We start from the raw sequence: 16,869 nt of genomic DNA on the forward strand, positions 1-16,869 counted from the left end.
TGTTGAAATTTTGTGAGATTTCACCAGAGATTCTGGCATTTCGGGCAAAATAAATTTATATTAAAAAATCGATTCAGGATTTTAATGAATCGATTTTACGTTATCCAAGCCAGAATCGATTTTAATCGATAAATCGATTATAAAAACCCACCCCTAGTCTTTATTGTTTGACACAGTTACTCTGGTTGTTCCACCTTAAGCTATTTCAGCTACCTGGGGAGAGCTACTGGGAAACAACGAGGGCAAAAGTGAGAATTTAACTTTTCCAACGAAGTTTCTTTTCAGAGTTACATAGTGAAAATAAAAAGCAATCCACACACACACACACACACACACACACACACACACACACACACACACACAGAGCATCTTTTGACACAGTGCCTGACTATAATGAACTTACCTGATGCTCTTGTACAGAACAGTTATAAGTTACTTCTGTGTTTGAGTTCTCTTTCATTAACTATTAATTGTGTGTTCTTTGTGGCCTTAGACCAGGGGTGTCAAACTCAAATACACAGTGGGCCAAAATTCAAAACTGGAACAAAGTCGCGGGCTAACGTTAATATTTATTGAAATATAAGAAGATATAAGAATGAATCTTTTCTTATGGACTCAAACAAGTTTTGCTGAAAAACTGAATATGGAACAAGCAAAGCTTAATACTAAACAATATATATATTAGCTGTATAATACCAGTAGGCCAGCTCTAATAGTAATTTGGTATGGCTTCGCGGGCCAAATATAATTAGTCTGCGGGCCAAATTTGGCCCGCGGGCCAGAGTTTGACACCTATGCCTTAGACTGTAAGTCAATTAAAAAAAAAGGGTTACAAGTCGTGCCTCCACTTACATTAAATAATTAGATATTAGAATAATTTAATATTTCCACACTCATAAAAGCGTGCTCTTCACATGCACGCAGGTGTTTTCAGGTATTCTGACTCATCAGCAATGGCGTCATCACATTTTGCAGGTTTTAGAGTAGAAATGTTATGGCTTACTGGGATACGTATATGGAGCAGATCTGTAGCTCGCTTTATAGCAGACACACTGGCTTGTGGTACCACCAGGAAAAACATACTCAGAACTGATACTGAAATTTACTCCATTAAGGTGAGCTTATATAGTGTGGCACTGTGCATGTTAGCTCATTCTATTAACTTTTCAGCAATGAAATCAGTTTTTACGTAATTTGCATAATTGAACTTTTTTTTTTTGAAAAATTGGCTTCAAAGCCATTTTAAGATTTTGCGTACAATAAATGGCATCACTTTAGAAAATATGACCCATATTATGTATAATAAGTACCAACTAAACATCAGAATGAAACCATTAGCCCACGAATTTGCGGCAATAGCTTACAGGTCAATTCTGCGTAATTAGCAATTTTGGTGCTTAAGAAATACATTTTTTAGACAATCCTCATTATCCCCCCAAATAAAATGAATGTGTGCATACATAACTCCCGTGCCTTATTGCCTTATCAGCCAGAAACAATAAAACTACAGTTACTTTATACAGATCCGTTCTGCTGTACCCGGATAGGTGATCATGACATTTTGAGGAAATGTCGAAGACCTGCAGCTTGGAAAAAAACGCAGACCAAACCCTCCTGCATCCACCTCTGATGTCCCGTGTGCCAGCGGCGCCGCGCGCGCAGGCAGTTGGAGTCCTCACCGTGTAGACGAGCTGGACTCGCGCATTCAAAAACCAGTTTTAAGCTGCTCGCGAACTCTTTGTGTTCCTTAAACGAATTTACCCAACAACTTACAATTATTTCAACCTCAAAACGTTCGCTACGCAAACTACCACCGCTAAGGGCTTGGTTTAAATCCGCCTGCCCGCGGTGCATGCGGGACCATCGGGATATCCTACATTAATGTACCAGTGAGGAGAGCGGAGGACCGGGGTGCTGGTAATTACTCAGACGCTGAAAACACTGGGACCGACGATGAAAAGAGTAAGCGCTTACATTTAGGGTAGTCTGCCTCAAGAAAGGAGAAAGAAAGCAGTTTGGGTGTATTTAGAGAGAGCAACACCCGCACTTTGAAGAGACCAACTAAACTGTAGTCGTCTACTCGATCTGGGGACCTGCTGGGGTGAAGGAGTGAGGAGATGCGCGGTGTATCATGGATATACAAGAAGGGATGAACGACAGCAAACACCAGAGGATATGTATTCGGGTAAGGAAATACATTTATTTACTTTATTCGGTATTCTATGGAAGCTGCAGTATTCACTATTCCCGATACAGTACTGATTATTTCTTATGCCTGTGCTACGAGGTTGTTGTTATCACCGGTCTACAACTTCCACTTCTGAAATAAACCACAGTAAAGTGGAGTAAAGCTGAATATTTTAGGTATTTACCGAAACGTGATGTCAAAGAAACTGCCTTGCTCATTTTATAATATGCATTTGTTTTTGAAGTATCCCATCAATAGTACGGAGCACACATTCACACCCACATATTAGACATTCAGCGCTCAATTGCACAAGTGACGGCATTGTGTCCATGCCATTATTGCCATGCATGAGTTAGAAAACTAACAGCTTTGAAATCCCAGCTGACTGGTGCCATTTCTCATCAGATAATCACATTCTGCGTCTCCTAATTGGCCATGGCCATCATTTATACCGTGCAGCTTTTTCTGTGAGGCACAAATCCAGACCATCATTCCTCGTTCATTTAAAACCTTTTGGCAGAACACATTGTCGTCAGTGATCACCAGGGGATTGGAATCAGTCCAGTCTCATCATCTCTCCTTTTCTTTGATTGCACCGCGCTCCTCGCTTGATTGGTTCGGATTGTCTAAAGTCCTTTAGCATCCGACTCTGCTGGAAATAGTTAATCTCGTGAAATCAAGCGTCCATATGTTTCATATGGATCTTCTTTGCTTGTGATTCTGCTGTTAAGTAAATTACAGTGCTTTTGCTATTAAATGTATTAGAAGTGGTTTTGATTATTAACTCTTCCCTTTGTCAGTGTTTAGTGTTGCCCCTCTCTTAGGGATGCCTCAGGGGATGCTTCACAGGCGTAAATACTGTTTTTGTTTCATGTTGGCATACATTCAACTGCATGTTTGGGTATAGTTTTGTTGATTTTGTTGTTTCCACCGAACTAGAAGTGCAGTATCTCCTTTTTAAACATTTGTATTAAAGTGACTGGAATTGTAGAGTTACTACACATCTCCTTGGGGAAGTGAGCTTATGGCTGGGCAGGTTTCTGATGATGTCACCGGGACAGAAAAAGGAGGAGGGTGAACATGAAGTTCATAGTACCCCGCTGAGCCTGGTCTGCATGAGGAAAGAGGAGTCTGAGTTGGCAAAGACAAAAGTACCGCATGTGCATTCTGATTGGTTCAAGTAGGGGTTGCCTTTTTTTTTTTTATTATTACTTTAACAAGTAAGCAAATCTATTTGGATGAGTCACTTGGTTTCTTTAAAATTCTGTTTCAGTTTTGTGTTTCTGCTGTTCATACTTGTCTCTGAGTTCACATGCAAAGAAGTGCAGACTATGGACATTTTACCTGCAGAGCTAAACTCTTTAGTCTTCATCTTTTATTCAGTTGTCTATGCAATAAGTAAGTGGGACACCAGCAGTGCATAAGCTAATCCGTGTGGACAATATGCTTACCTATTGCATTAAAAAGTAAAAAAACAAAACCAAAAGAACTGACTGCTTGAATTTCTTCTTATAGGAATATTAATAATGACAACTGTAATACCTCAGTATTCAGTTTAGTGAAATAACGCAGAATTCTTGCATGTATACGAGAAGTTACACTGACAAGGCGCAGTTGCTCTGAGAACTGGAAGCAAAGTTTTCTGCATTATGAACCCCAATGAAGCAGCAAACAAGCGCATTAAAATAACATTTTATATACTAGTTTTAAACATGACAAGTCTGTAAAAAGACAAAATCTGTCAATCTGTGGTTGTGACAAAAATGAGCTAGACATGAACTTTGAGAAAGCTCAGAAAATTAATTAAGTAAATAAGCAAGTTTTTTCAATTGTAGTTTATTGACATAAATACATAATTGCTTATCATTAAAAAAGGAAATATATGTCCACACTGATAAAAAAAAGTGCAAGTTTGTGCTTTAAAGATATTTTCTAGACCAACACTATAATATATGCATGTGTAAAATGTTTAGAAGGAGAATTGGCCTCCTCTGGATGTGATGCAGGTCACACATGGACTGCACAAGTGTCTCCATTCCTGGAGTAGTGCATCCTGCAGCTGTGCAGTGGTCATTCATCGAAGCTACCACTGTTGAGCACATCAACCCAGAATGTCCTAGGCATCTTCAATAAAAGACGTATCCGGACTAACTGCTGGCTAATGAAGCGTCTGGATATGATTGTGATCCTGAAAGTCCTTCACTATTCCCACTGTGGGCTATCGAATGCCAGGACTGCCATAATGAATTAATTAAATACACCATTAAATAATTAATTAAATGTGTCAATAATTAATTAAAATTGGAATTAATTAATTAAATAAATAGTTATGACACATGTAATTAATTAATTATTGACACATTTAATTAATTATTTATGTATTTCACATTTTAATTAATTATTGACACATTTAATTAATTATTTAATGATATATTTATTTATTTCATTTTGGCAGACATGACGCCTGGCTCTCATCATGAAATAATTTTATCTGTCAGTCTCACCCATCAAACCCAGGGGGCGGGGTTAACACTGCCCATGCAGCTTCTCTAACATTTGATTGGTTACCGTGCAAAGTAAGTCAAAACAGGTCGATCCTAGATAATCGATTGCTTGTGTAGTCTTGGGGCAGCCAGGTATCCCAGAATGCAGATCAAATCACAGGCAGCAATGGTGGTGGTGTAGTTTTAAAATACCCCGTTTTTCTGTCACCAGCTACACTTTTAACAGTGTTTTAGCCGCGAATGTCGCGCCGTATGTCTGGTCAGGTTGTCAACATAGAACATGTTTGCAAAAGTGCTCAGATGTTTTCAGAGATTTCACTAGCTCTGCTAACAGTTAGCATGCAGAGTGCACCGAGGGGGTTACGTTAACCGGTTTGTTTACATATTCCACTCTCCGTGTTCACATGTTGCATTCACAGATTCTCATTTTCACCGAACGATCGTCTCTTTCCGCCTGGTCTTGTGTCTCTGTGCTTCTGTAACATAAATAACGAGCTGACATTTTTCTCACGAAACCAGCGATCAGCTCAACAGACCCTCAGTTTACCTGCATGCATCCTCCTCCTCATCTGTCAGCTGTTTAACACCTGCTGCTAATTCAAGAAACACGCCTACGTTACCTGGTGATAGTCACAGTTTAACCGGGCAGCCGGTGCTCGATATAAAGCAATGTCAGCGCATTTTTCTGCACAAGATAAGTAAATATAGTGTTTTCCCCGAGCGCAGAGCTGCTGGAGCTTGTTTCCTTACAGAGCACTTTATAGGCGAAGCAGCTTCATCAGCGGCTGATGTCCAATCACCGGCACACAGCTTTGAAACCTCAGCTGAGTTTTAGCTCTCAGTGGTTAAACGCTGGACTTCATTCACTCAGGCTCTGTCTGTCGGGTCACGTTTACTTCGCTGTTTTATTTACAACTGAGCAAATCGGTTTGGCTGAGGTTAAAGTTACGTTTCATAACTGCATAGTTTCACAGACGTTTAATGGTTCACTGGCACATGTGTTAGACTGAACTATCATCTAAATATCATCTGTTTTTTAATAGTTATTCAACTGTATTCTAAGCACCAGCTGTCTGTTAGAATGTGATTTTTTTCTCTCTCTGTTGGCAGAGGTATAAAAATGCGCAGGAAAATCTGACGTGCATGGCAAACTTCACCGACGATATTTAGGGAGGAATAAACACACATCAAACATAAATGAACCATTTGCCTGTCTCCATAATTGAGAGCATTTTCTCTTCTTATGTCAACACTCTCTCTCTCTTTTTTTTTTTTTTTTTTTTTTTTGTCTTTTTCGGTCATGTTATGTTTACCTGTCAAAGGCTTGTTACAAACTATGAAACACATGGTGCAGACTTCTGGATGTTAGAAGAAAACTAATACTGCTCATGAATGAGACTAAAGGCAGGAAGGTGTCCTTTAAAACTAAACATGTTAATAGGACCTCCCTATTTATATCATAGTTTATGATATAGCACGTGTATTTCAGTAATAGCCTGCTGATTTCAGGTGAACAGTCGCACAGCTCACGTAGGCGTTATCTGTGAAACTCCTTAACTATAATTTATCCAAGTTAACTTCAGTTAACCATTCAGACAGTTCTTTTGCAATGACAAACATAAACACCCATGCTGCCGGGAGGTTTCCTCAGTGCCAGCTGTTAACATTATAGCTGCTTATGCAGTAACCATGGTAACCACGGACTGAGCGGCTGGATCGACGGAGGTCAGACAACAATTTTACATGTATGATCTTAAAACAGGACACAGCCACTATACGTGCTGGCCTCATATCAAATGTGAAGGCAGACTGAGTCTGTGTTTGACGTTTTTTATATCTAATCTTCCTTTTCAAACATTTAAACAGCAGCGAGTCTGCAGCTGAGGGAATACAAACTCAAATTGTCGGAACAGGTTTGCTCGTTTCTTGGATTCATTTGGTGATTTATTAAATGTATAACTGTTATTCTAATCTGCTGCTGAGTCTCTTACACTTTTCTTTATGCTGTATATTTTCACGTCTCTGGAATAGTTGGCAGTTAGATAGTCAGCTGGGAAACTTTGTGTTAACTCATGGAGCTGAGGATATCGTGGATATGCTGACCTCGCTGCGTGGTGTACAGAACGAGGTCAGCATGATTAATATTCACAATAAAAATATTAGCCGAACATCATGAAGTCTGTATGTGTTTCATAGTGTCGAACAACCTTTGTACAGTTAAAGCCAGCAGTTACTACATGACAGAAACACCAACGTTATCTCTTTTATGCGTCTATACACAGGTCACGCTGATTACTGAACAAAAACCCAAAGATCAGATGTCAAACAGATTTATTTGCTCTCTCTCCTCCTTAAACATGTTTTTAATGTTAGTTATAATTCAGAATTGGCGACTGAAACACGTAGGACACATAAGAACATCAGGAAATAAAACCCCGATAAATATAACCTCAGTAAAAGAAGTCAGCGGGGGTTACTACAGCTGTGTACCGGGGCCTGCGCTTTGTCGGTGGAATTGCTTGCGAGGCGAGCGGGTCTATCCCACGCTTTGCCGTGAGACTGGGCAGACATCTCCGAAATCATCGAAGCACTTTTGCAAAGAGGCTGTATCTTGACAAACCGACCAGACACATGAAGATTAAACCACTACATTCTCGGCTAAAAAAATATTAAAACGGTATTTGGTGACACACAAACAGGGTTTTTCAAAGTTCAGTTCTGTTAGCTTCCACATGCCGGTTGTTGTGTGCTAGAAACAATGGCCACCAGGCCAAAGCAATGGTTTTGACTCGATCAGCGTTAACCCCGCCCCCTGAGTTTGATGGGTGAGACTGACAGATAAAATTATTTCATGATGAGAGCCAGGTGCCATGACTGCCAAAATGAAATAAATAAATATATCATTAAATAATTAATTAAATATGTCAATAATTAATTAAATGTGTCAATAATTAATTAAATGTGTCAATAATTAATTAAAATGTGAAATACATAAATAATTAATTAAATGTGTCAATAATTAATTAATTACATGTGTCAATAATTAATTAAAATGTGAAATACATAAATAATTAATTAAATGTGTCAATAATTAATTAATTACATGTGTCATAAATATTTTTTTAATTAATTAATTCCAATTTTAATTAATTATTGACACATTTAATTAATTATTTAATGGTGTATTTAATTAATTCATTATGGCAGTCCTGGCACTCCATAGTGGGCAGGCAGGTATTGTCCTTTCTAAACAGCCGCAGGGCGGGGTTCTGCTGCAAGAATGTCACAAGTACAGATGGGAGCACTTCATGTTGGTACCGCTATCATGGACATGCAAACCTGCCATCATGGCAGTAGTCAGGTCAACTTAAGTCAGTCACGGCAAGTCAGCACCAATTACAGTGTTGTGAGACCACTGGCTTGTGAATATCTATCTATCTATCTATCTATCTATCTATCTATCTATCTATCTATCTATCTATCTATCTATCTTCTGTATATGCTTTAAACAATGGTCCTTACGGAGACTTAAAATCTGTCTTAGAGGATCTGTCTTCCTTACAGTAATAGCAGTTTGCCTTTTCTCCATCAAGGGCAGAAAATTACCTCCCATGATGACAGCTGAGATCAAGCAAGTGCTAAATTAGTGTATTTAAAGAACTATTAATTGGGAGGCTTTTATTATCCTAATTGGCATCCTTAATTGGTAATTTAGTAAAAACATGTGCACTGGGATTGTCAGCTTGTGCCTAAAAACATTTATAGAGTGTTAAAATTACTTGTAAGAGAAGGCAAGGCAGGTTGATTTGTAGAGTTCATTTGCTCGAGGCAATGAAATTTTGACTCTCTGGTTATAAAACACAAGAAGGCATTACGATCTAAAAAAACATGAGGTAAAATTAAAGACAGTGCCTAATCAGTGCTTATTATCTATCTCCATATCTGTTTTCCAAAACCATGTATATATCTTACTAATTTCAGACTTTGTCAATGAATTTGTTTCTATGGGTTTAACCATGTAAGCAGCAATGTTTTTAAGGGTTTTTAGAAAATGTTGAAATGGATTTAGATGCATGGCTCTATTCTCGGTTCTAAATTATTACCACACACTGGCTCATTATGCTAAAATCTGGTCTTGGAGCATGTATGCAAGCAGGGAGAACCTTTCAACATGCTCAGTTGCTCTTGTCACAGGGGAGATTGGAATGAGCGCGTTAGTGGAGCGCCCCTGGTGCGGTCTGGAGAAATGAAAAAGCTGGCATGTGTTATGTCACGCCTGCAGCTTGTGTGCTTAGATCAAAACACTATTAGTCTCTTTGTCTTGTGCCACTATTTGAGGTAGAATCTTGGCTGGGGAATACACTGGCACTTCCTTTGCCTCCTGCGGTGTGCCATTTGTGGGGAAGACGGAAAAAAATATTTGGGCATACATAAAATCTTTAGCTAAAGAAAGTTTTGTTGTTACTCATCATATGCAAATAGATTCTTCTGTGCTTCGTCAACATTGCACTTGTGTTGAATTCTTATATGTAGTACAATAATTAATACAGTGAGAAGTACAGTCACATTTAAATTGTGCAAGGGGCTACAAATACAGATATGGCACCATGTTAAAATTTAGCAAAACCCATAGTGACAATGAAAACAAAGCATAGTCAATATCTACATACCTTTATAAAAATAAAGTAAAAAAACATCTAAAATACACGTAGTGCAGTGAAAAAGTATATTTAATACTTGACAAAAGGAACCTGTGAAAAAGCTAAATGCAGTTTTGAAATAATCTTTTCATTAATAAGTAGGTTAAAAGATCTCAAAAAAAAGTGACACATCAACACACGAAGTCACCGACGTCTGTCAGCTAGGAAAAGGTTACAGAGCCATTTCTAGCCATTACTCACACATGAAGAAAACTAGAGAAAAAGTAGTGAGCCTTCCCAGCAGTAGCCAGCCTACCAAAAATTTAGTATTACATGACTCATCCAGGAGGTCACAAAAGAACCCAGAACAACATCTAAAGAACTGCAGCCATACTTGCCTCAGTTAAAGTCGTGACTCAATAATCAGAAAAAACTGGAAATATGGAATTCATGGGAGAATTCCAAGGAAAAAAACCACTGCTGACCAAAAAGAACACAAAAAATCCTGATAACCTCGAGACTGTTGGGTAAATATTCTCTGGACTAATGAGACAAGAAGGTTTGAGTCCCCTTACACCTGGTGTAAAACTAACACATCATTATATAATAAGAACATCATAGTAACAGCCATTTATAGTGGTGGTAGTGTGATGGCCTGGCTGCTTTGTTGCTTCAGGATCTGGATGACTTGATGGTACCATGAATTCTGCTCTCTACCAGAAAATCCTGAAGGAGAATGTCCGGCCATCAGTTTTTGCCTTGAAGGTCAAGCTTATTTGGATTATGCAGCAGGACAATGATCCGAAGTACACCAGCAAGTCCACCTCTGGATGACTAAAAAACAAAAACAAACCAAAAAAAAAAAAAAAAAATGAAGGTTTTGGAGTGGCAGAGTCAAAGTCTGGACTTCAACCTAGTTGAAATGCTTTGGCATGGCCTTGAACAGGCCAATCATGCTTGAAAACCCTCTGATGTGGCTGAATTATAACAAAGAAGAGTGGGCCAAAATTCCTCCACAGTGATGTGAAATACACACTGCCAGTTATCATAAAAGCTTTACTGCAGTTCTTGCTGCCAAGGGTGGCACAACCAGGTAGAAGGTTTTGGAGGCATTTACTATTTCACATAGAGCCAGGTAGGTTTGGACAGCTTTCTTTTTTCTCTAATAAATTGAATTATCATTTTAAAACTGCATTTTGTATTTACTTGGGTTATCTTTGTCCAATATTAAAACTTGCTGGATAATGTGAGGCACTTAAATGTAACAAATATACAAAAAGAAATCAAGAAGGGGCCAAAGACTTATTCACCGCACTACTATCTACTCCATTATCAGTGGCACTTGTCTGGGAGGTGCTTGTTAAACTTTGATTTGTGTGTGGTGAATCCAAGAATGCAGGACATAGAAATAATTTCACATTTGCTACTACTACCAGTCTCAAGTTGAGCATCACCACAAAATAAATTTTGGATGACCGGAGGCACTCGGAGCTGTGAGATGAGCCACACGTGCAAGGAAAACACTGATCGAGCTGGTGTCTGCAGATTAAGTGAAGCCACAGCTCAGGTGATTAAAGATGCAGCATTGTATGCCATTCCTCCTGGTCTTGTCTCATTCCTGCAGAGTGTGGGAGTCTGGCCTCATTCATGATTCAGAGCTTGGGGGCCGGGAGTGGATGGAGGGAGTGCATGTGCGTGTGTGTGGGGGATGCTCTTGCTTCTTAGTGTGAATTTTATCTTCATCTGGACTCTCCAACCACAAAAGGGACCCAGAGTAACCTTCTATTAATATATTTTTAAGCCCTAAAAACTGATGACAGCTGAAAGATCGGGTGTAGGGGAGAGGGTCGAATCAGTTGCCATCACTGTCAAAGTGTGCGGTTTACTGAACTGTAGTCTATGGTTTATAAGCTCCAGCTGGTGCTGTCAGAGAACAAGAGGATGAGTGGTGTCACTTTGACAACGCTGAAATTTGGAGGAGTGCTTTGTCTCTACAAATCTGAAGCTTCCCTGGAAGCAGCTGCGTATCCTCAAAAGTAAAACGAAACACTCGGTTTTGCATTCAAAGTTCTTTCTGCTGTTCTCTCATAAGCTCCTTTAAGTCAGAGAAGATTTCAAGTTTAACTCATTAGCTGATTGACAGAAACCAAACAAGCGCGATTTAGTCACTGAAGTAAATTTTTAAGCAAAGATGCCAAATATTTGATGGGCGTAGCTTCTTAAATGTGGGTATTAGCCGATTTTTCCCGTCTTATACGCGCAAATAAATTCCTTGGGTTTTAAAACAGACAAGTTCACTGGGTGGGTGGATGCTTGAGCATTTGGCTGCTGATAAGACTGCTGGTTTGACATACCATATGCCAGAGACACACTAAGGAAAACGATGGTTGGAGCTCATTAAAATTATTGTGGCCATGTGTAATGAACTTGCTAACTATCTTTGAAATGGTTGCCTTGAAGACAGGGATCTGGACTTTGCCCACTCGCAGTCAGTTGCCATCTTCAAAGTGATTTTGGTTCTTTAAGATGGTGTTACCACAGCAATAAAGTACTCAGTCTGCTATCAGTTTCAGGGGTCAAGTTGGCAATTATTGTAATCTGCTTGTCATAATATGACAATTAACTGTGATAAATAAGTAAAAGACACAAATCTGTTGCTGTCTATATATGGCAAGAATCACACCAACTACTTACATTAAGATAGTCATAGTTAAATAAAACAGAGATTCAGACATTCCTCCACAAATAGTGACATAGTTGCTGTAAGATAGCAGTTTAACTGTATGATAACATAGGTGCTCAGCAACATTGCTTTAACGTAGGGAAATACAACCAGCTGGCAGATAGCTGAGCCAAGTCGTTGATGAATTATGCTCATTAGTGCAGATTGATTGCAATGTGTTGTCTTAGTCACGCAATGATTGGAGAAAGGTTGTCTCCCACCCAGCAACCACTTTCAATTGCCTTGCTATGATATACAGTGATGTAGCTGACCAAAGAAAATCTTGGTGAAGTCATGCCTAAGTTGGTTGATTGGTTACAGAAAAAAAGAAGCTTTTTGTCTGTATCTAACTAAATCTGCCACATTGCAGATCAATTAAATGTAGAGCCTTACTCTTTTAGCTTAAATTAAATAATTTACAAAATCCAGTGTTGTATATTAAAGAATTTCCACATAGTTATTTTATTTCAGTCATAACAACAAACTCAACATATTCTGGCTCATATTTGTATATATTACCAAAAACATAAGAATGCAGACTCAATTCTGGATCGCAGTACAATCATTTTGAGTAAAACTGTTAATCAGCCTCATGTCCTGAGCCGTAACAGTTCTTGTTGTGTATCGTTTTCCATTTGATGGCAAACCGTCCAGCTCGGTTTGAACACGGCTGCTACTCTAGTCTCTTGAGCCTTCAAAGCTGTGTAGAACAAATTTAGACCAAACAGCAAAATATGTCAATTCAGATATTTTCAGTCTCAAAGCTTCAAAACTTTGCAGGGTTTTCTCTTTATCAAAGTAACATGGACGATTTGGTCGGATGAGCTCTTGTCAACCAGCCGACCTGAAAGCTTCAGGCTAATAACTTGACGAGTGACAAGAAGAAGACAGCGCTGTTAGTGAGTGTTTGCGTGTCATCTCACTGCTTGAGAGAAGAAATAACAGGGTCCCCCAGCTGGTACTGGTATAAGGTTATTGTGGCAAATGAGTATGCAAACCATTTCAAATATTCTGATTGGATTCGTACTGAAAAACTGGTTAAGGCATTAGTCAAAAAGAAAGAAACCATACAAATGTGTGTTCTTCATTACATGCAGTGCACCTGTTTTATTCTCCTTTACTTTCATCTGCATATGTGCAGTGAGAGGCTGACTTTGCGGCTGCGTTCCATTTAAGTGTTGTTGAGTTTGTGCAAATTGGGTCAGGAAATGTTTAGGCCAGGACTGTCATCCCAGGCCTTGATCATAATCCATTTTTCAAACACGGGCTTTTTTTCCAACGACATGAAAGAGGTTGAAACTTGAAAGGCAAAGTTTGAAAGCCTTCCTTATCATTAACTTTCATCTGATAAAGCAAACAAATGAGAGAATCAATTTGTGATGAAAGTAAGTCATTGGCCTTGTCGCTACCACTTAAGGTCACGAGGCTAATCAATTTGCACTGAATAGGAAGTCAAATGCTGGCCACGACTCAACTCCCCTAGACATCATCTTAGTGCTGAGCTTCTTTGGATCAAAAGGCTTTCTTTTGTCCCTCCACTAACCCTGTTGTCTGATGTCTCGTGTCTCGAGGCTTGCAGCCTAATAGAGATCAAAAGATTGGTGTTAGAGGCCAGCAGATAGTAGCTTTTTTGAATGGGGCCTCTCAGTAGTTCACACATTCCGGTCATGTTCAGTTGTGTTGCTGTCAGGGCAGGATAAATTAATTTTAGATGACCAGACTGTAAAACGTTTAATGGCTGACAAAACAATTACTTGAACATTTTTTAAAAAAACATGAAGCGTTTGTCGAAATGCGAGTGTCAAATTGCAGTGACAGTTCAATCTGCAGCCCGTGGTGACACACACGTTTACTTTAGTAGTCAAATTAAAACTGTACACATGCACGTTACATTAGATGTCGCCCGGACATTGAAGTAGCAATGCGCAAGTGTGCGGCTGGAATTTTTAAAGACTCCTATTTTTTCAATTAAAGGCATAATGTTGAGTAATTTATTCAGCACATTTCTCACAATTATTCACTCAAAGGAGGCACATTCCAAAAATATCCAGGAGCCCTTGGAGGGATTTGAAGTGTCTCTGTTTTATTAATGAAAGCCAACATTTACTCCTGACATTTGCATCGTAATAACTGCGAGATAAGTTGGAACTAAGATGACTCTCTAAACCCAATCTCCATAATGAGATTTATAGGGGAAAAGTGTTGCCTTTAATGGTTAAGTACATGCAGAAGGAGGAATAGTGTAGGCAAATGTGTCAGGGACGCAGTTGATATATTCACATAAGCATCAGTATGCTCTATCATGCTTTTCAGCGGTGCAAAGATAGAAGGCGCGCATATAACTGAGAAAGCGTAATCGTTCAGTTGTCTCTGCTTTTTTGGCACGCGGCTCCTGATAGACTACACTGTATGTTCTTATTAATTCCCCCCCTCTCATTTATTTCAGCATGCTTATGGTTTGGAGTCAGAGGAAGCTTTACCATCAGTCAGTTAAATGTTCCAGGGAGAGTCGGTTTGAACAAAGGCAATGGCTAATTTCCCCTCTTCATCCTTTTTCACTCCATACGCAGCCTCACGTACGCAAACATTTATCTGCTGCTTTATCAGAAAGGATCTTGGCTATCACCATGTTAGGGATGTATGTGTATTTAAACAAATAAACAGGCTGCATCATTGTTTATCAGTGACGGGAGGAGTGCGACTTATTCTCATATCACAACTTGTTTGGGACTTCATTTAAGTAAGAAGGAGAGATAAATTACAGTTTAGCCTTTGAGAAAATCAATTGCAAGTCTCCCAGGGGGACTGAAAATGTTTTTGTACTGTGTACAGTCAGCGCTTTGTGTCAGACGTACATAATCCCCCTCGTTCAGGCAGAATCCAGGAGCCAGGACGCTACTTTATTACGTGCTAGGGATGTGTCTGACAACCAGCGTGCTTTTTGTTTTGTCTCAGTAAGTTTGAGCACAAGTGAGCAATCCCTTTATGTTTCTCTCGCAGCCGTGATCCCTATTATGAAACGTTGAGCACACTTAAGCAAACTCTGCAACAGTGGAAGCCTTTTGTGCACCACAAGATCTGCAGCTAAAACAAAAAGCACCTGCCAAATATTACCTGTTACCTAAAATACGTTTTCTACATGTTAACATTAACTTCTTGTTTTATATGTCACAAACATGGACAGTAATAGTTCTCATGAAATCCATCCAACTGTTTTGAATCGGGATTAGAGATTTTGAATGTTTAATGGTCTCCTCCCCTTTGCTTCCTTCCTTTCTTTCTTTTTTTGACAGAACAACAGTGAAAGTGCTGGAAAGGACAAAGCTGTGATTCTACACACCTGTGATTGGAAGTGAGCTTTTATTGACCTGAGACCATTAAAATGAAGTTGCTATGGAAACTTATAGTGCTGCTGTCATTGGTGGAGCGCCTGGCAGGTAAGCCTCCCAAATGTGTATTCTTGTCTTGATGCCTATGGTCTATGTTGAATTCAGAACAGATGGCTCTTAAAATTAAAAGAGAAAAATAAAAGATTTTTTTAAGGAAAAGAGTGCCCAAAGCTTTGAACAATTTTACAAATGTTAGGAAATGTTCATGTTGCTATTCCTTTCATTGGCAGCTCAAGGCAAGAAAATCGACAATCTCTCAGTTGTGCATAGCAACTATTTCTCTCTTTCTCTTTTTCTTTTGTTTTTTCCCAGGCATTGCATCCTGTTGCAAAAAACAATCAGCCAGGTTTCCATCTCTGAAAGGCAGCCTCTTTCTATCAGTTGAGCGTGCAGTCATTCATTTTAAATAGCGCCTCAATTGTTACCTAAATGAGATCGCGCCGGTCGTAGTACTGGAATCTTGCTTTGTGATCTTGCTTTTAATGAGAAACCTAATTTTCCTCCCTTACAAATTTTTCGGGGTCAAATGGTAGCTCTCTGCAGAATGTCAGAGTTTGAAACTGAGAGCAAGATGAATAAGGGCTTTGTTGCATGAGCACAGTATCTTGAGGAATGAGTAATCTTTCATGTTGCCTTGCTCAAAATCAGCAGCCCCTCCTCACAGCTGGGACCTAAAACAATTAGTGTGCGTGCATGTGTTTGTGACTGTCACTGTGTGAATTTACGTGCACACGCGGGTCTTTTGTTTTTTTCTTTTTCAAAAGCGCGACGGCATGTCGGCACCTAAAATTGCCTACATGGCAATTAGCACCACTTATCACTAATTCCAATACACATCAGTGGACGTCTAATGAGGCTTTCCTCGGGGAGCTGTGACTTGCTATGGGATTACAATCTATACCACAATTCTGGACTGCATATTATGGCCTACTTAGGCATTCTCTTAAATATACAGACAAGACAGTGTCTTTGACATCGATGGAAACCCTGGAAGAGTTTTGATGTCAGACAAACTGCCTACAGGAGACAATTTAGGGCTGCAGTCTGTGCAGTCACAAAATTTGCTCTTGCAATCACGAGCTGCAGAACCCACATTCAGACGTTGCTATTCAAAGCAATTTAACGCTTAACAAAGGAGCAGAGGGCAAATCGTTTCTGAAAAGCATTGTGTTGCACGCCCCTTGCTTCAGTCCTGAGCCTGACATTCACAGTTGGTAACACAGAGTAACTGAGCATTAATATTCAGTGTGGAGTTACATTACATTGTTCTGCTTACGATAGAAAAGCATGGTGCAATGTAAGTACAGACCTCCAAAGCCTCTGTGTTCTACAGAAGACATGATCATTCTTTCAGCATGCAGACTTGAAATACTTGGTAGAGACAGTACTTGGTAGGTTATTTATCCAGACTCTGTTTTCTTTTTAA

General features: G+C 39.3%; 1 protein-coding gene across 2 annotated transcripts in view; it reads left to right on the forward strand.

The window, feature by feature from the left end:
- The first annotated feature begins 1,307 nt into the window (after positions 1–1,307).
- cntn3a.1 (contactin 3a, tandem duplicate 1) overlaps positions 1,308–16,869 on the forward strand; it is a 79,572-nt gene continuing 64,010 nt past the window's right edge. Inside the window, exons 1-2 of one of the 2 annotated variants that reach the window (XM_040047292.1) lie at positions 1,308–2,185; positions 15,348–15,491. In XM_040047292.1, coding sequence (XP_039903226.1) covers positions 15,437–15,491 — 55 coding nt within the window. In that variant the 5' untranslated portion in view covers positions 1,308–2,185; positions 15,348–15,436. The remainder of the gene's footprint in view (positions 2,186–15,347; positions 15,492–16,869) is intronic. The other variant, XM_040047293.1, reaches the window with a different exon arrangement.

Source organism: Simochromis diagramma, unplaced genomic scaffold (assembly GCF_900408965.1).
Source record: "Simochromis diagramma unplaced genomic scaffold, fSimDia1.1 OVJJ01000387.1, whole genome shotgun sequence".
NCBI lineage: Eukaryota > Metazoa > Chordata > Actinopteri > Cichliformes > Cichlidae > Simochromis > Simochromis diagramma.